This window comes from Pongo abelii, chromosome 11 (assembly GCF_028885655.2).
Source record: "Pongo abelii isolate AG06213 chromosome 11, NHGRI_mPonAbe1-v2.0_pri, whole genome shotgun sequence".
In the NCBI taxonomy this organism is placed as follows: domain Eukaryota; kingdom Metazoa; phylum Chordata; class Mammalia; order Primates; family Hominidae; genus Pongo; species Pongo abelii.
The window spans coordinates 84,196,778-84,216,851 of NC_071996.2; the positions used below are offsets into that span (position 1 = coordinate 84,196,778).

General features: G+C 36.0%; 1 protein-coding gene across 1 annotated transcript in view; it reads left to right on the forward strand.

The window, feature by feature from the left end:
- ITGA4 (integrin subunit alpha 4) overlaps positions 1-20,074 on the forward strand; it is an 80,144-nt gene that overhangs the window by 57,150 nt on the left and 2,920 nt on the right. The window contains exons 18-26 of the mRNA XM_002812646.6: positions 7,573-7,723; positions 8,788-8,883; positions 9,522-9,601; positions 10,549-10,638; positions 12,633-12,723; positions 14,882-14,989; positions 15,862-15,987; positions 16,997-17,116; positions 19,618-19,716. Of these exons, the coding sequence (XP_002812692.1) occupies positions 7,573-7,723; positions 8,788-8,883; positions 9,522-9,601; positions 10,549-10,638; positions 12,633-12,723; positions 14,882-14,989; positions 15,862-15,987; positions 16,997-17,116; positions 19,618-19,716 (961 nt within the window). The remainder of the gene's footprint in view (positions 1-7,572; positions 7,724-8,787; positions 8,884-9,521; positions 9,602-10,548; positions 10,639-12,632; positions 12,724-14,881; positions 14,990-15,861; positions 15,988-16,996; positions 17,117-19,617; positions 19,717-20,074) is intronic.

Sequence of the window (20,074 nt, forward strand, 5' to 3'; positions counted from 1 at the left end):
TCTTGGTGTTTTTACCCTCATGGGCCTTTGATAAGAAGACGAGCTGTGTGGGGGAAATCTTTTCTAAGCTGCAAGTAAAGGAGTGTTTTCATTTTCTTAAATCAGACACTTGTGCTGTCACCTTTCATTGCAGTCTCTCTGGCCTATGAGAAAATGAGACATTGACATTTATAAAAAAAATTACTAACTATGCTTCTTTCCTGAATAATGAAAATGCATCTTAATTATTTTTCTTTGTTACATGTTTTCTCACAACAAAATATCTACTTTGCATTTTAATTTAAGGCGATAATATTTCTTGCAGCCTATCAAACCCATTATGATTTTAAATGGCATAATGATTTTAAATGAAGTGTAAGGCTGTGTTTCTTAAGGTGTTGTCTCTGAGCCACCTTTATGAGAATCACCTGGATGCTTGAAGAAATGCAGGTTCCTAGGCCCCAGACCATCCACGTCAGAACTAAAGGGGACCAAGCCACAGATCTTCACAATTAATAGAGCTCCAAGTTCTTATCACACTGAAACCTAAGAACCAATGTTGTGGTGGTGAAGAGCTTCCAGATTTGAAGTCAAACTGACCTGGTTCAAATCCCATATCTACTGTATTACTAGTGACCTTTTCAGAGAAGACTTTTAACCTCTCTAGACCTCTTTCCTCATTGCTAAGTGGATAAAAATAGTACCGACTCTTTAAGGTTGTCTTAAAGGGTAATAATGCAGGCCAAGTGCCTAGTGCAAAGCCTGATTTACACGAAGGCTCCATAAAAGTCATTACTATTTCTATTTTTGATATATTATGGTTGGAATTTTTATAGATAAGCTTTTTTAGTTTGGCCATAAAATGAAACATTGCCAGTTCTATACATAATTCTGCATGTAAGCTTTATATCCTGAAAATATGGCTGGCTGTGACTGGCTCAGTAGCGCAGCCTTACAAGGTTTGAAGTGGCATGAATGTCCATATAAAGTAGTAGGCGCTGTGTTTTTTGTATCAACTAAGAAAGTTACAGGCTATGTATTTCTATTAGATAAATGATAATTTATTTGAGGAACTTTCAAATGAGAGCCCTTCTAATTAATTTCTCAGACTCACAGTGAAAGGTTCTGACAAAGTGCTTTGTGTTTAAGTAAATTATCAGACAAAAATATGTCTCTCCCACAGAGGTGTCCTCTCTCCTTTCTCAGAAACAGTAGGCGAATTGTGACCATATGTTCCATGCATTCTCCCAGCTATAACTCTGCTGGCACTAATAGTATTTATGTGCCCCAGAGCTATCAACCTGTTTTAGGTAAATGTATTTACTCAGTAAAGAACATGAGTTTCTGAAGACTACAATAATAAACTGTCGACAGTACACTAAACAGTGCTTATCCACTCTCATCTCTTCATTAAGTTGAGGCTTCTTCCTGTATGTCTAAATGCTTAGGACAATAAACTACATTTAAAAGGACTTCCAGTGCAAAATAAAGATGAACCAACACGACTTCAAGATTACAAATATAATAGAAGGTATTAGCCATCACGTAGGAAGTTTAAAATCAAATCCTTGATACTCGTGTAAATGACACCGCAATACATTTCTGCACCTCAGTTGTGCTTCCAGAATGAGTGATGTAAGCTTTCCCTGAACAATTGCTTCTGTATCTGTTAGGAATACTTTTAATTGCAAGTTTTAGAGTAATTAACTAATAGTGACTTAAACAATAAAGATATTATTTTGCATAATAAGCAGTCTTGAGGAAGGATGTTCACAGGTTTGGTGAACAGCTACCAAAGACTAGACATTGATGGTTATCTTTCCAGCTCTCTCAGCTTTTTCTCATGATCACAGTATAGCCAAGCAGCATCAAGCTTCCAAGCAAGAGAAAAGGGAAAAGAGCAAAAGTGCTTTGTCATCTTTAAGTTGCCCTTCCAGGAAGGGCAGTACCTCATTAGATGTATTCTGATTAACCAGACCTGTGTTACCTGTTTATCCCTGATTCTGTCATGGTTGAAGGAGAATGGAGTCGTCGTGATCACAGTAAGTTGATCCTGAATCAATCATTTTGTTATTGTGATACATTCTCTGGAGTTGAACCTAGAGGTCTGTCTTCTGAAATATTAAGGGAATGCTGCCTGTCACCTGAATAATCCAGGGCTCTGTTGGCAGCTAAGAAGGGAAATCACCGTTGGCTAGACAATGAGCAAGGAGCAATATCTGCCACTATGCTATTAATCCCCCAAAGAGCTAGTCTGATGAAATTGTCCATTTTTAAAATGGAAATAGTAGGAATATTTGCCTCACTGACCCCATAAAGTTTTGGGAGAATGAATTATGTGCTTTATAAACTAAGACATGCTAATTACTGGTTCAGTCTTTCAATTTAAGTTTTTCTGCTGTTCTCCCCTTAACCTCAGTGAGTTCGCCTGTCTTTAATAAAATCTTCCTAAATGTCAGGTAACAGGTAACCTGTCCATTCCAACAGGCAAGAATTTTTCAGTATTGTCTTTTTCCCTGAAGTCAGTAGTAAAGGAAAACAAGATAAAAATTTTACTTAGGCCTCTAGGCTACTTGCTGCAGGTTACTCTTTTGTCAAATAAATGAGTCATGTATCTTGACATAGTGAAGTATGGTATCAGTTTACATTATATTTTATTGTAGCATCTTGATTAAAAACAAGTTAGCTATCAAGCCCTAATTCATTTTAGGGAGACAGGGTGAATTCATTATACTAAGACTTGGGGAGCATTTCTTGCAAAATAAAGCTATATTATTCACTCAGAAAAAAACATAGAGCCTGGTGCTGCAGTACATCATTTTTCTATTTTTCCTCTGTCACTTATTAAGTTATGATTCTGTATGTACACAGTACCTTGATTTGTTTAAGTTACATGGATTCTAGGTTGCTTTGTAAATTTCAAGTCTGCATTATGCATGTTTTAATGAAGAATGAACTATGAGTCCCGGGGACAGCTCTGGTTCAGTCTTGTCGCACTTCCAGATGTGCACCTGGTTCTTTATTATGTCTCACATAGGAAGCTGGTAGGTATCTTTCTGAGAGCATCTTGTTAATGAATCAATTTACAGTAAGATGTATATTTGGGGGAAAGAAAAGTAGAATTGTAATTATGGTAATGTGGCAAAATAGCTTAAAAATGGAAAATAAACCAGGAGTCTAGCTGCTGAAATGTGAACATTGTGTTTCTCTTTAATTTGCTGTTGTCTTGGAACCTAGCTGTTTATGCAGTGCTTTCACCTTCTGTTGCTTGTCTAAGTGCCAACTTCTTTCCCAAAGGTGTTCAGTGACTAATGCTTTGGTTACAAGCCAGAATATTTTATAAATGTCTATTTCTGGGCAGCTCTTCTACAAGTCTTAATTAAACTTTAATGTCAAGCTGAAGTTTACTTTTAGAACCTCTTAGGTTGCTTTAGTCCTAACATGATTATAGAGTTTGCGGTGGGGGGGCGGGATGTGGGACAGCCATGTTCCCACACATTTCCTCTCTCCCATTTAACAGTGCCACCAAGCAGATGCATACTACTTAACCCCAAGGTTTACAACACAGGCACGAGTAAATCACAGCCATTCCCTAAAATGTTGTGGTAGCACACTGTCACTCAGACTCCCCCATCCTGCAGTGGTGCCCAGGGTTTGGAATTACTGCTTTGTTAGTTATTACACATTCTTCCAGCATATCCAACTGCTCAAATCAAGGATCCCAACGTAGAGATGATGCATGTGGAAGTGGCATTCTTTCCTTTCTTCTCCATGTCTGGAGGAGTTATGAGGACTGGGGGATCATTTTCTCTAATTCTGTATGGCTTACTGGGGTAAAGAACTGCATCCTATGCCATCTGAAATAATGAAGCTTCTATTATAGTTAGAATAGCACAAAATAGATTTCAATTAAATATGGTAATATGTTGTATGTTTATTTTGTAATTAATTTACTCATCAATTGGATTGTTCTGTAGCAAGAGCCTGCATCTTTTTTCTGTGAAGGGACAGATAGTACATATATCTGTTTTTGTGGGACAGAGATCTCTGTCCCAGCTACTCAACTCTGTCACTGTAGTGCAAAAGCACGGCTGTGTTCTTATAGAACTTTATTTACTAAAGTAGGCAGACATGGGAATTTGGCCTTCAGGCAGTAGTTTGCAGACCTCTACTCTATGATATGCTTGCTTTTTATAAGGAAATTCTAAAGTATATATATTTTTATTAATTAAAAATAGTTCCTGATAGTATGTTTTGTTTTTTAAACATAGTTTGTCAATATAACTTAGGCTGGTTGTGAAAGTAAGCCAAGATTCAAAGATTTTTAAGAAATTAATCCTGGGTTAAAAAATTATAAGAATCTCTCCTAGATAGAAACAAAGATAAATATAAATACGTATTTAGCCTACAGAATTACATGTGTGTGTCAACCAAAAAACTAATAGTTCCAAAAATGGAAATTGTCAAAAGTCCCGTGGATAATTGAAAGGATAAATAAGATGTGGCATCTTCATAAAATGGACTATATACACCAATGATAATAAACATTTTACAACTATGTGTACCAATATGTTAGTCTCACAAACAAAATTTTGAATAAAAGCCATGCAAAAGAACAGATACTCAAAGATTACATTTATATAAAATACAAAACTGAACAAAACCAATTTATATTATTAAAAATCAAGGAGGGTGGGGCCGATAACTGGAAGAAAAAACCCCAGAGGGTTTTTCAGTGGTGCTGCTAATATTTTTTTTCTTGATCTAGGTGCTTAACACATGTATTCATAAAAAATATTGAGCTGTACAATTAGGATATGTGCATTTTTCTGTGCATGTATTATACTCTGATAAGTTTAAAATAGAAAAAAGGAAGAATTTTCTAGCATTAAGTGCCCATTTTCTTAGAAGTTATATTAGAGTTATAAAAGTGGGGAAAAATGTCCAAAATTATTTTATTTGCATATTCCGAGGTTCATAAGAATAATTCTCAAAAACCGTACCACGTTTCCAGTTTTGATTTTGCCATGGTCTTATGATGCCATTAATTCATAGGTCTTTTCAGTAGGTTTATCACCACTAAGACATTAAGTTATCTGGATGGGGTACAGATCACAACGTGGTAATGCTAGATATTTACTTTCTTAGTGAGACATTTGGAATTTGTATTCCATCACAGAACATAAACACGGTTTAAGGCTATAACGTGACAGTATTTATGCTGAATACTTTCATAGACTTCTAACAGTCAATAACTTATCCAATAATTTCCCCAGTTTTTCCTGACATGTTGCTTGGACACCACCGAACCCTTCTTTATGTTTAATACAGACATGTACGTACCTGCTTATATTTTTTGAACACTGTGTTGTTAGGCTCTGAGAAAGCATATGAATCACGATCCAGCATCTTCTCCCCAAGGCAAATTAGTCTAGTGGTGAGAGGAACCAGAGACTTGACATTGTGAAAATACTGCATTTTTATAGAGGTGCCCAGTGTGCTTTGAGAGAGGGAGAAGCTGCCACCTTACGCTGTCAGCGGAGAGCAGTGCAGGGTGAAACAGTGAGTTTTGGCTGGAAGAACAACTAAGAATTATTGACGTCCAAGCTAAATCTTGAAGAATAAGTACAAGTCAGATGCATGAAGAGGAGATGTTGTCAGAGTGCTAGTTTGAAGGAAGACACAAAACATCCTGGTGTATTAGATGCTTGTTTATAGAAAAATATGACTTGAAACAAAAGAATGAATTGTGCAGTGAAAACTGAAGCAGGGGCCAATTCTGGAGAGCCTCTGTGTCATGCTAAGGAGTTGGAACTCTTATCATGAAGGCAATGTAAGGTTCTCAACAGACACTTACCATTATCTCGTTTGCTTTCTTGAAAATGACCTTCTGGCAGTGTGAAGACTGGATTAAAGGAGAGGAGAAGGACTTGAGACAGATAAATCAATTAGAAACTCAATCCAAGTGAATTTAGATTCAATCATGACATTTTCAGACTTAAAAAATATTTCTTGAGGCAGCCAATTTAACCATAGTAGTAGACAAAGAACAAGTATCATGTCTTTGCTACCTCAGGCAAAAAGTGTCCCCCAGAGCCCTCTATTCATAACACTTGCTCATTTGTGTATCATTTTTTTACATTTATTTACACATCGTCCTTTATTATATCAGCTCTAGGAAGGAGTGAAGTGTGTTGGTATTTGGGAACGATGAACTTAGTGCCTGATTTATTGTGCAGAAACTTTCAATTATATTCATTCATGAATCTCCAAGCAATACTTAAAAGCAGAAATTTTGAAACATGTTCTTAAACTCTGTCCTTACATATTCTGTCTTTAATCAATTCACAAAAACAACTAAATTCCTACTGTATCTTTAGTATTTCCATAAATAGTTTATTCAAACACTAATCTTCTCTACAAATGTTGATTTGAATGACACAATTTAAACATTATTGAAGAAACTTTCTAAATTCTGCAGTGCTAGGTGGATATTTATCTTTTTTATCTATCCTCACCTGATATTTTGCTTTGGGTAACATGCTTCTCTACTTTGAACTAATTTTTCTAAATTTTAAATTACTAGATATCTAAGAACTTCTGTTCTTAGGGGAAAGTTTATAAAATGACATGCTGTGATGGAAAGTTTTCCTTAGCACTTAGCTGTTCTAACCCTCTCACTGGGAAAAAGAATGAACTGTGTAGAAATTTGCAATTGTTTCAAGACTTTAGAACATTCTAGCTGTGGTCTTTGAATAAGTTCCTTATGTCTCAAATACTTCATATTTAAAATATTTTAAGGACTTTATACAGTATACGTAACCCAGATCTTCACTGAATGGTAGGTAGTATGGAATAGGATGACTGAGGCTTAAAAATGCTAAATTACTTCCCCACCGGAAAGAACGGCTGGAGGTGCCAGGACTTGAACTCGTGCATATGTGTGGATTTGCAGCAATCTATACTTTGCAATACACAGGAGGATGAAGCATTTCTCCAGTTCTGTTTTTAAATTTGGCCTAGTTACTCGTGGAGGTGACCAGCTGCTTCACAATTTAATTCTAGTCCAACAGATTTTAGTGCCACGCACTTGTGGGTGGACATAGTAGTTCTTCCTCATGCCTTGCTCACTTCTACCAAGCATTCCTTCTAGTCCTCTCCTTTTCTACCAGTTCCTTCCATTTTCCTCCCTTGGTTCAGGCAGCGGCTAGTTCAATGTCTATTTTAGGCTTGCAAGAAAGAAAAGAAAAATTGCTTTGCTTTTAGAAAACGTTATGAAATAATCAGGAAAATGTTAAAATTATACAAGCAAGAGGTTACGCAGAAAAGAAATGAGAAAAGATACGAGTTTAATTATAGCTCATTAAACTTTCCTTGGGTAATAGGTGACTGAATTTACAAAAAACATGATAAAGAGTTCTTCTTAATATGGGTTTACATCTGCTTGCATAGGGTCAATCCCATGATTGTTTTCCCAAGAAAATTAGTATTTTATGTTCAGCATAAATTATATACATATATCCTTGTATGCATATAAGACAGAGGGATTTTTATTTCCTAAACAAGCATTAAATAATATTACTTAATTTTTAGGCCCCATGAAAATAAAACGTATCTTGCTGTTGGGAGTATGAAGACATTAATGTTGAATGTGTCCTTGTTTAATGCTGGAGATGATGCATATGAAACGACTCTACATGTCAAACTACCCGTGGGTCTTTATTTCATTAAGATTTTAGAGCTGGTAAGTACTGTAAACCACAACAGCATGATACTACTTAGTATTTTACTTAATTTTTTAAAAGTAAATGGTAGAATTCACTTCACTGATTTAGGGTATAAATCTTAATATTTAGGCTCCTAGTTATTTTCAGACTTACTCCGTGCCCCTGCTCAGAATGGCAAGTTCTTGGGTCTTAATTCCAAAGGCATCAGCCTCCTGTTTTCCAGTGTTAGGAGTAGGAGGAAGCGTTTGGGTGCCTTTACATTCTCACTGCCATAGCCAGCACACATCTGATGTTGGAACAGTATCCCCTTGATTGTGGTCCTTGCACAAGTGAGATTGATCCTCCATCCTGGACTCCAGAGTTACCGTTCTTTATTTTAAGGCGACACTCAGACAATTAATGGAATTTTCTCTATCCTTTATCAAATTCACTCATCTTTTGTCCAGGGACCACATCTTCACACCAAGAGTGACCTTTGACCTCTCACGAATATCTATTACCTTTTTTCTGTAGTGTTTGCACTACTTGCAAAAGTAACAGTGGAAACTCAGATATTCACGGACTGTATTTTTAAAGCATTTTATACTTACTGCAATTATAACCTCATTACACCTATTGAGATTATAGTTATTTTGATTAAATACCTTAAACACATTCTCACATACCAGACAGAAGACGACCATTAAAATATGAACCTTATAGATTCCTTGCCTCATGATTTTTCAAGGAATTCAGACCCTGGATTAAATAGGGAATATACCAAGATGAATGAAAGCTGCAAGTCCAGAAATTTTTTTTTGTGGAGAACCTGAATACTAGAGTATACATATATATATATAAAAAATATATACACACACACATATATACACATATATACATACATATATACACACACATATACACACATGCACACATATTTATATCATTTATATTTCTATTTATCTCAAACATAAATAGAAAATAGTTTTCCTAGGAAAGCAAATACTTCTGGGATGATATTCTTTTCAATAACCATCCTTAAACATATGTTACAAACTTATTTCTTTCCTGTCCAAAACAGTTGTTTCATTTTTCCCATTAGGAAGATAAGCAAATAAACTGTGAAGTCACAGATAACTCTGGCATGGTACAACTTGACTGCAGTATTGGCTATATATATGTAGATCATCTCTCAAGCGTAAGTGTTTCACCTTTATGGCTTTTGTTCACTATCATGAATATTTTTCTATTCTTCCCTATCTTTATGTTGCATATAAAATATTATAAATATTTTAGCTTAGGGTGGGTAGCTGAGTGATGAAATAAAACTGGTTCTTGAAATCTTTGGGCTTTGTGTTTATATTCTTGGCAAAGTTTGCTGTTTTAAAGGGTGTCGCATGTTTACATCGAAATGGGCGTGTGCATGTGTCAATCAGAATTCTGCTCCCCCTACACACCCTTCCCCAAAACCCCCCACCCCCACCGCAGGTGGTCCTGTCTGCCAGGCATGTTACCTCTGCTATACAAAAAGGTGTTTTTGGCAAGAGTCTTCACTCAAGTTGTGAAAGCATTTCTAATTTTGTCTGGACTTGCCTGCGTTCATATTCATAGAAGGCTTTGTCTCTGAATGTTACTTGTGGATATGTGTGTACTTTAAAATTGCCACAAACCCAACAACTTCACTGAATCTTACTGCCAAGGGAGGAGTAGCTGATGCCTTTACAATAGATTCAATTCTACATTCCATAGAACATAAGCTTTTAAGAAAAAAATTCAGATTATAAAAAATGTACTTGAGATTTTTTTTAATGGGCTTTCCTGCTCTGTGTTTTACAGATAGATATTAGCTTTCTCCTGGATGTGAGCTCACTCAGCAGAGCAGAAGAGGACCTCAATATCACAGTGCATGCTACCTGGTATAATTTATTGTTAATAAAATGAACTAGAAATGTACCCCCATATTTTGAGGGGGGAATTAGGAGAACCATAAAACTGTGTTCCATTAATTGTAACAGAAAACTTCTCTTACATGGTGTGCTTTTAAAAAAACCAAACAACATAGTTAAATGGGAGTTACTGGTAATGTTTTAGCTCTTGAGCTATGTTAAGTATTTATTAGATTAGACTAGAGTGGACATGATGTGTCACGAATCAAACTGTGTATTTGAAATCAAAAACAGAATAAACAGTTTACAAGTAATAACTCTACAAGATTTAAAAGTGAGGGTAATGACTGACATAGATATGTCTCCTAGAGTAAACAGGAAATCGTTAATGACTATTTCATGAGTGAAGTTTCAATATATTTTTTAAAATTCAGAGTAAACATCAAGATGGACTTCATTTTACCTAACACAACAACTTGGTCACCCTCTCATCCTAAAAATCTCTATAAGTAAAACTGATTATAAAGATACGTTAAGGCAGTACACGACTTGCTATACAGTTTGAAAAATTATATGATTGATGTGCTTTCTTTGATCATTGAATTAAGTCTTGCAAAAATACTTCTTCAACCTAAAGAGCGTAATAAATTTGTTTCTAAACTACCTATTTATTCTGGTTTTTGTACCACCTAGAACATAAAGGTTAAAAAATCTTTTAATCTAATAAATGTAACTATTTAAAAAAAAACTCCTCTATCTAGCATTAGAAGCAAATGATAACAGTTTAAATAATGAGAGAAATTTTCTGCCAACCTTGTCCTAAAAAATTTTTACTACCATATCTACTTTTATCCCCACTCCTCAAAAAGCATTTAAGCAAACCTCTGAGTATATTAGGTATACAGGGTATGTAATTAGTTCTCTCTGAAGATTTTTCTGCTTGGTGAATTCTAACAGGGTGTTTTCTATTTGTGTAGTGAAAATGAAGGGGAAATGGACAATCTAAAGCACAGCAGAGTCACTGTAGCAATACCTTTAAAATATGAGGTTAAGCTGACTGTTCATGGGTAAGTAGACATAAAGGCCTCCTTTCAAATTTAGAGCTGATTTACAGTTTCCTTGCTTCTTACATAATGAAAAAACTGTATTCTAGAATTTTTTTAATAAAAAGGATACTTCATCTTTTAATAATTACCTCATTGTTATAGCCCTTACTTAGCTGTCCATTATAATAACCCACCCTATAATCATCACTGATACTACATCAAACTAGTACCCAGCTGGAGGAGATTTCTTACTGTGAGAGCCCCAATAAGCTAGCAAGGCCACACTGAGCCTTTCAGTTGTGCACTGTGTAATCCTAATCCGGAATTAGGCAGTATGCAGTCTGCATAATCATACTCAATGCCCATGTCAAGTGTGAAGTTCAGAGAAGTGCAAACTTAGTCAAATCACTATTCTGCAGATCCATATCTACACATGTGGCAAATGGATTGAGATGTGAGAGATCTGGCTGCAAGGTGTCCCTTGTCCACTTTTTATACCTATGGGATCACCGAATTCCTCAACCACAGTATGAGAATTCATTGCTTCCTCATGATTTTAATGATTGAGTGGATCCCCCTCTCATTCAAGAAGGAGATGTGTGGAGAAAGAATAAAAGGGGGCTTACAGAAACCTTCAGTAATTCCACTGGAACTTATTCATGCTGTTAGTCCTTAAAACTACATTTTTATGCAGTAGAAGATATGAGTTACAGAACAAATAGACAGATGAGCCTTTCCTGTTGCTCTAAATCTAAACCATCCCGCAGTCATTTTTTCCACTTAGAAAGGTGATATACAGTCATGTAAATGTAAAATGTCAGTGTCTGATGGAATTGAGTATCAAGTTTGAGATAAAGCAAATGGGTGAAAAAAGGCCATTCACAGGAGAGTAAGACCTAGAGAATCACGAGTAAGCAAATAAAAAGTTCATTGCATGTTTCCTGGTTTTCAGTGTTTATCTTGCCACTCCTCCTGGCTTATGATGAGTGTCTTCCTATTTTTCTGTTATTCACATCTCATCATTTTGAACAAGGAATGTTCACCTGTTAAACTGCCTAAATCTATGCCAGTTACTTTCCTGTTTCATGAGTTTCTAATTTGGTATTACCTAATATTAGCTGCCAAATGTGAGCACCTTATGGAGTAGAGGTCTCCCTAGAAACATATTTCTTAAAGTTTATTGCAGATAAAAATGTCAAATCACAGGCCTTTAAGAGAGAGTGACAGCCTTGTATTGTAATAAAAAAATTATCATACTTAATAATGTTAGACTCGTTCCCCAGATTTGGGGTTCATTATAAGTAGCCAGCAGGGATCATGAGATGGGAAGAAATAATTCAAAAATGGGTAACATAATTTGAGGTATGAGAACCTTAGGAAAAAACTAAGAAGTTATCCCACATTACATTTGCCAAATTTACATGAATCACTTAAGGGCTGAAAGAGAAGGAATGGTCAGTAGAATGAAAAAGGTGTAGTGTTGTGGAAAGCGAGAAAAGAATATCGGTGAGGGACAGATATTGTTACCTAGGTCAGAGCACATGGCCTTTTTTTTTTTTTTTTTTTAGACGGAGTCTCGCTCTGTTGCCCATGCTGGAGGGCAGTGGTGTGACCTCAGCTCACTGCAACCTCAGCTTCTCGGGTTCAAGCGATTCTCCTGCCTCAGCCTCCTGAGTAGCTGGTACTACAGGGAGGCGCCACCACGCCCAGCTAATTTTTTTTTTTTGTATTTTTAGTAGAGATTGGGTTTCACCACGTTGGCCAGGCTGCCCTCAAACTCCTGACCTCAGGTGATGTGCCCTCCTCGGCCTCCCAAATTGCTGGGATTACAGGCATGAGTCACCGCTGCCGGCCCTAATTTAATTTTTTTTTAAATAAAATGTATATCTGACCACAAAACCAAAAGTATTCCATGGTGACTTGTAAATATGCTATATTCCAGACTATAGAAAAAGACGCTTTATAATACATCATCGAATAAGACAGTTAATTAAATTTGAATTTGTTTCTACCAGGTTTGTAAACCCAACTTCATTTGTGTATGGATCAAATGATGAAAATGAGCCTGAAACGTGCATGGTGGAGAAAATGAACTTAACTTTCCATGTAAGAAAAGTTAATTGTGTTGATATTTGTAACAACCTAAAAGGATGCCACTGATGCATTGCTCCAAGGGACATTGTACACCTATGACGTCCCTCAGCCTCTGCAGACCACGGCTGGCTGGAATGGGGCAGCAGCAGTGGTACTCCTGCCTCTCAGACCCCTGCTGCTTTCCTTCCACTTGTCTTGTCCCTGGTATTGAAGCCCATATCTCCTTACAGGACAGGTGAGAGAGAGCATGCAGGAACAGAGATAATGCCTGAAACAGGCAAAGTTATGGGATGAGCTGAATTTGCTAGAGACACATACAGAAAACAGGACAGGCTAAGGGAAGGCATCTTTGGGTGCAAATCAGTGAAATTTCTTCTCGGTTCAAGCTTATAAAAACCTCAGCACTACAAAGTAAAGGCGGCTCTTACCTCCCATCTCCATTTAAGATCACATTGGTCAGCCTTTCAAGCCATAAGTTTATGACCTGTGACAAGTGCTTTATCAATTATTAAATAACCTTTTAAAGTAAAGAGTACTATCATAATTCAGAAGTATTAGGAGACTGATGTAAACCTAAGTTTTTAAAAACATTTTTTGCTGTCAAACTGATATTTTTATTGTATCAAAGATGTTGGTGATTAGTAAATTTCCAAAAAAAAAAAAATTCTTTGAACCAAAAGCACTGTCCAAGCATTCTTATAGAATAATCTATATATGTGAGTAAATCTTGGATTAGGTATAATATTTTGTAAGACAATGCTTTTCAAAATGTGCATTAGAATCACTTGGGGTACCTATCCAAAATGCAAATTCCTTGGCTTTGCCCTAGATCTGTGGAAAAAGAATAACCTTGAAATCCTGTTGATTCTATGTATACTCCAATTTTTGTTACACTAGTTTATACTAATGTTGAAAAATTTTAGTTCTCCACTTTGAAGTCCCAAGAAATGCTCTTTAAAACCCAATGGGAGTTTGTGCTTTGATAAACTAAAACAGAAACCAAACTGAACTCTAGAATGTTTATTTATTAATTTACAATTAATAGTTACAAAGTATTTTATACTAAATTTATAATGTGGTGACTGGGACTGGAGAAACTTGCGGTATATAGGATTTCTGTGTCTAGCCAACTATGTAGATATTCTTAGAGGTTTAATTGTTGTTAGGCAAACAGAGATGTTTGTGATTTAGATTGATATTTAATGGCATCGAGAAGACCTTGTCTGTAGTGTTGGGCACTGCTAGGTATCTGTTGCTGACATTTCCTTTTGCAACTGCCCTGTGCTTTTATGGATTAGCAATTACCACCTGTTCCCAATTTGGAGACACTTTCTTCATCTATGTCACATGCATTCATAAAATGAGTGCAGGTCTGCAAGTCAGCTTTTTTAATCGAGGTATTGGGATGCATCTCTTTCTGACTTACTGTATTGGTTTTATAGTTAAGCTGCCAGTTCAGTAGACTATATTTTGGCCCCATTTCCCTTTTCAGGAATCTTCCATCCCCAAATTTATCATCCTCTTAAGCATTTTTTGACAAGTATTGTTAAAAACCTTTTGTGCTTTCTCAAAACCCAACAACATACTTTTCTTCTGAATGCATCAGCATATAGATCCTGAATAAAAATACATTTTTATTCACTTTCTCCTGCTGATTATCCTCTTAGCACAGAGTGCTTTTGCAATAACATCATAGGATTTAGAATTACAATACCTGAGTTTTGGTCATAACTCTTGTCATTTTTTAACTTTTGTCTTGGGAACACTAAGAACACCTGTTAGCATTTCCCTTAGCTGGTGAATACCAAAATGTTGGCCTACCTCATGAGAACCAAATGATATTTTTAAAATATGTAATGTAACATACAAATATATATTGTTTATGTCTCCTAAGACTGTTTCTCCAATAAACCATCAGCCTGTACTTTTTGTTTTCAACAATACCAAAACTAGAAGTTTAGAAATAATGACTCATTTGAAATTATTAGCAAACTTTAAAAATTCTGACTATGGATATCCTGTCTCCCTTTGTTATGCAGCTGCCAACTGTAAACCTCCACCACTATAAATGTTGCATGGAATATATGGGATCACCTAAAAGCTCACTGATATCTGTACTTACATTTATAGAAAACATTTAATTTATTAAAAAATTTTTCCTTCTTATCAGGTTATCAACACTGGCAATAGCATGGCTCCCAATGTTAGTGTGGAAATAATGGTACCAAATTCTTTTAGCCCCCAAACTGATAAGCTGTTCAACATTTTGGATGTCCAGGTAAAAATGTATTTCTTCCACCTAACCTTTATTGTGTGTCTTAAATACTAAAATAAATGCAAACCAATCCTTTATTCAAGTTATGATGCGAAAATGGATAATTGTTATCTTACTTCAGTCACACTCTAAGCTATGAATTCACCATGCATTTATTGAGTTATGCTTTGAATATTATACATTTCTTTAGAACTACAGAGTTACAGTGCAACTTTTACATTTGATTTAAATAACAGAACTATATTCTACCATCTCCATTGAATAATTATTTTGTTACATTTCTGTGTGATACGGACCTACAGAGGTAATTTGATTAGTAGAATTCTTCATAAAACTTGAAACTACTGTGCAAATATGAGGATTATAGCCTTTTTTTAAGGAAGCACTATTCAAACCACTTCTTAAGGACCGATATTCTTGCATTGATGGTTCCATCAGAATTGTTTTGAGCTTAACAGGTTGAAGACAGAAGTCAACAAATCTACTAAATAGGTTTGAGGTCTGATTTTTAAAAATTCTACTTAAATTCCAGATTTAGAGAGAAGAATACAGTGTTATATTGTTTTGCCTATAAAGGGAAATAAATATTTAATATCATGCTAATGTTCCAATATCATTTTTCACATTTCTGCAAGGTTAAGGCCCTTTTATCAGCTTAGAACCTATATCCAACCTTCTGTAATTTGGCTGGGTTTTTGTGTTTCTGCCACAGACATTTAATCACTCCCAAATCTGTCAAAAAAATTTCTACAATTTCAGAGGTACTTGATATATTTTAGTAAAGATAAGCTACTGGAACTTTTAAAACCATGTTGCTTTTTGCTGTTTTTTCCAATGTTGAAAGATAAGATTTCTCTTGCTTTCTGTCTTCATAGACTACTACTGGAGAATGCCACTTTGAAAATTATCAAAGAGTGTGTGCATTAGAGCAGCAAAAGAGTGCAATGCAGACCTTGAAAGGCATAGTCCAGTTCTTGTCCAAGACTGATAAGAGGCTATTGGTAAGTTTCAATTTTTCAGGTTGTAGTTCCTGCTTTCCAACAGAGAAGTGAGACACTTAAAATCAAGTCAATGGGTTTGAGCTGTCACTTCAATGATAAGAGATAAGACAAGTTTAGGTAGTATTCTTGCATGGAAGAACAAGCATGGTTGGAGAGTTGGGATAGACCCAGGGTCTATCCCATATATAAACATGTTGGCCGGGTGTGGTGGCTCATGCCTGTAATCTCAGCACTTTGGGAGGCTGAGGTGGGCAGATCACAAGGTCAGGAGTTCAAGACCAGGCTGGCCAACAGAGTGAAACCCCGTCTCTACTAAAAGTACAAAAATTAGCCAGGTGTGGTGGCAGGTGCCTGTAATCCCAGCTACTCAGGAGGCTGAGGCAGAAGAATTGCTTGAATCTGGGAGGTGGAGGTTGCAGTGAGCCGAGATCACGCCACTGCACTCCAGCCTGGGTGACAGAGCAAGACTCCACCTCAAAAAGAAAAAAAAATGTTATACAGTTTCAGTTTTTTATCTAACAAATGCCCACTATTTGCCAACAAGACATTGTTCCAGACCCTTCAGGACACCAAGAGGTTGTCTTCACCTGGGCAGCCTTTGTGGCATGGGTTAATTTTCATTCTTTTCAGCTTAGTGAATGTATGAAAAAAACTGGAGAAGCAGTCATCACCTTGAAATGATCCACGTTTTACAACAAACAAAGAATATGTAACTTAGCAAGACTCTGATTAGGAACATTTTTTAAAAAATTCTGTCCCAGAAGATTATGTTAATACAAATAATAAGAACATATGCTCCAGTTTAAATACTTTATTATAATTTAGAAAATAAACATTCATGTCTTGTTTAAAGGTAATTTAAATGCCACTAAGGAAAGCAGATGTTTAATTTCATATTTATAGAAAGATGATTTTCAAAATGCCATTAGAGTATATATTAAATTCTATATTTTAAAAATATTTTCCAATGTTGAAAATTTTAATGTAGCACTTTTATATTCCCTTCAAGTACTGCATAAAAGCTGATCCACATTGTTTAAATTTCCTGTGTAATTTTGGGAAAATGGAAAGTGGAAAAGAAGCCAGTGTTCATATCCAATTGGAAGGCCGGCCAACCATTTTAGAAATGGTAAGTCTAAAACATTGACAACTTGGTGGCTAAGTTTACATAAAATCTATAAATTCAGTCATATAGGCAGGATAGTATGAAGGCATTCAACAAATTAAGGTTTAAATAAAATTTTGGAGTAAAACTCTAAAACTGTATTTCTATCACTTCAACTATCTACATTGACTAAGTGAAATGGCTTTAGAAATTAACAGGTAATAAAGGCTAAAATAGGCCAGGCACAAGGGGTCATGCCTGTAATCCCAGCACTTTGGGAGGCCAAGGCAGGAGGATCACTTGAGGCCAGGAGTTTGAGACCAGTTGTATTCCTAGGTAGATGTCTGGTGTTATTTCTGAGGTCTCTGTTCTGTTCCATTGGCCTCTGTATCTGTTTTGGTTAGCCTTGTAGTATAGTTTGAAGTCGGGTAGCCTGATGCCTACAGCTTTCTTTTTGCTTAGGATTGTCTTGACTATATGGGCTTTTTTATGGTTCCATATGAAATTTAAAGTAGTTTTTTCTAATTCTGTGAAGAAAGTCAATGGTAGCTTGATGGGAGTAGCCTTGAATCTTTAAATTACTTTGGGCAGTATGGCCATTTTCACGATATTGATTCTTCCTATCCATGAGCATAGAATATTTTTTTCCATTTGTTTGTGTCCTCTTATTTCCTTGAGCAGTGGTTTGTAGTGCTCCCTGAAGAGGTCCTTCACATCCCTTGTAAGTTGAATTCCTAGGTATTTTATTCTCTTTGTAGCGAATGGGAATTCACTCATGATTTGGCTCTCTGCTTGTCTATTGTTATTGTATAGGAATGCTTGTGATTTTTGCACATTGATTTTTGTATCCTGAGACTTTGCTGAAGTTGCTTATAAGCTTAAGGAGTTTTGGGGCTGAGACCATGGAGTTTTCTAAATATACAATCATGTCACCTGCAAACAATTTGACTTCCTCTCTTCCTATTTGAATACCCTTTGTTGCTTTCTCTTGCCTGACTGCCCTGGCCAGAACTTCCAATACTATGTTGAATAGGAGTGGTGAGAGAGGGCATCCTTGTCTTGTGCCGGTTTTCAAAGGGAATGCTTCCAGTTTTTGCCCATTCAGTATGATATTGGCTATGGGTTTGTCATAAATAGCTCTTATTGAGATATGTTCCATCAACACCTAGTTTATTGAGCGTTTCTAGCATGAAGGGATGATGAATTTTATTGAAGCCCTTTTACTTTAAAAGTATAGCTAAGAAGAAAAACTAAGGCTTTCATAAAATCAAATAAAAACATCAAAATTCAACAACAAAAACATATATTTAATTATTTAAAAAATTTAAGTATCTTGGACTTCTTCCTACAAAGGAGCATGTATATTTATGAGGAGTCGTTTGAGATGAAACTAGTTTTATGTGGAGTTCTGTTTTTCAGCTTTCTCATCTGTTCAATATGGATAAATGAGATGATTTTTATAAGCACTTAGTTCATGGAACATAGGAAGCCAAAGGAAATGGCAGCCGTTATGTTCAAGTGGAATTTTTGAAATTGCCAAACAGTGCTTAAGAGGAAGATACACTATACAGGCAAAGAAGAAATATCCATTTTAGTTTCAACTGTGCTAAAAGCAAAGTCATTGAACCATCAGCAAGTCATTTAACCTTTTGCAGTTTGCCTTCTCTTTTTCTCTAGGTCTAGGTTTCTCATCAGTGGCCATAATTGGCATTTTGAACCAGATAATTTTGTTTTGGGGGGTTGTTCTGTGCACTGTAGGATATTTAGTATCATCCTCAGCCTCTATACGCTCACTGCTGGTAGTACCACCTCCCACATTCTGACACTTGACAGTTTCTTTAGACATTTCTGACTGTCCCTTAGGTGATAAAACCCTCCCTGCTGAGAACCACTGCTCTAGATCTATATGAAGCTTGTCATTTTCAGCTCTAAAATGTTAAATAACAACACTTACACAGTAGTTTTAAAGGTCATATCCCTCTTTAAGAATCTGACTAAATATATTCTTATCTCCCTCAGCAAATGCACACATGAAAACATCTCCTAAAGATTCTTAGAATTTATAAAGCCCATCTACAGGTCCCCAAGCTTCATGGATTCTGCATTATAAAATCCCTGCTTTAGATAGTAAAGTTCTGAGTTCATCCACTGATTTTATATTTGAATTCTATAATGTATTTAATTTAGAAAGAAATAAAAAGCCCAAATAAGATAGATTCAATATGCGGTGGTGGGGTGGAGAACACTGGTAAATGGTAACTTACCTCTTTCTGTAGTCTAATATTTAAATCAAGTTATTTGCAAGGTAGCTGTTTAATCAAAGGATTTCAATAAAATGATACTATATAAATTAATACCAAGACCACACTTTGGGAACCTAAAGGAAGCACTGCAGTTAATTTTAAGTGGTGAAATAAATTGGGGAAGGTAAATTGTGAACACCTCTAGCTAGAAGGTAAAGATCCTGATAAATTATGTCTTTATGAAATAAACCAGGCTATGGTGATTTTTCTTTTATTAAACAGGATGAGACTTCAGCACTCAAGTTTGAAATAAGAGCAACAGGTTTTCCAGAGCCAAATCCAAGAGTTATTGAACTAAACAAGGATGAGAATGTTGTGCATGTAAGATTACCCTCTTAACTGCTACATTAAAATTATACGAAAACACATTTCAAGGGTGTCTCTAATTACTTCCTTTTGAGTAACTGAGTTGGGAAAGTAGAGTGTGACCAGCTCATGGAGGGCCCCCAATACTTGGTTGAGAGTTGGTCATGGAGGGCCCCCAATACTTGGTTGAGAGTTGGCATTTTCCACAACTGGCAGGAGGGAACAATACAGCAGTTCTTTTAGAGAGGTGAATTGGGCAGCAGTGAGAATTGAATAGATTGAAGGAAAAGTCATGGATACAGCCCATTACACTCACTGTTTCTGCTAGTTACCAGTGTTTCCTGCAATTATATTAGAACCAGCAAAAAAATGG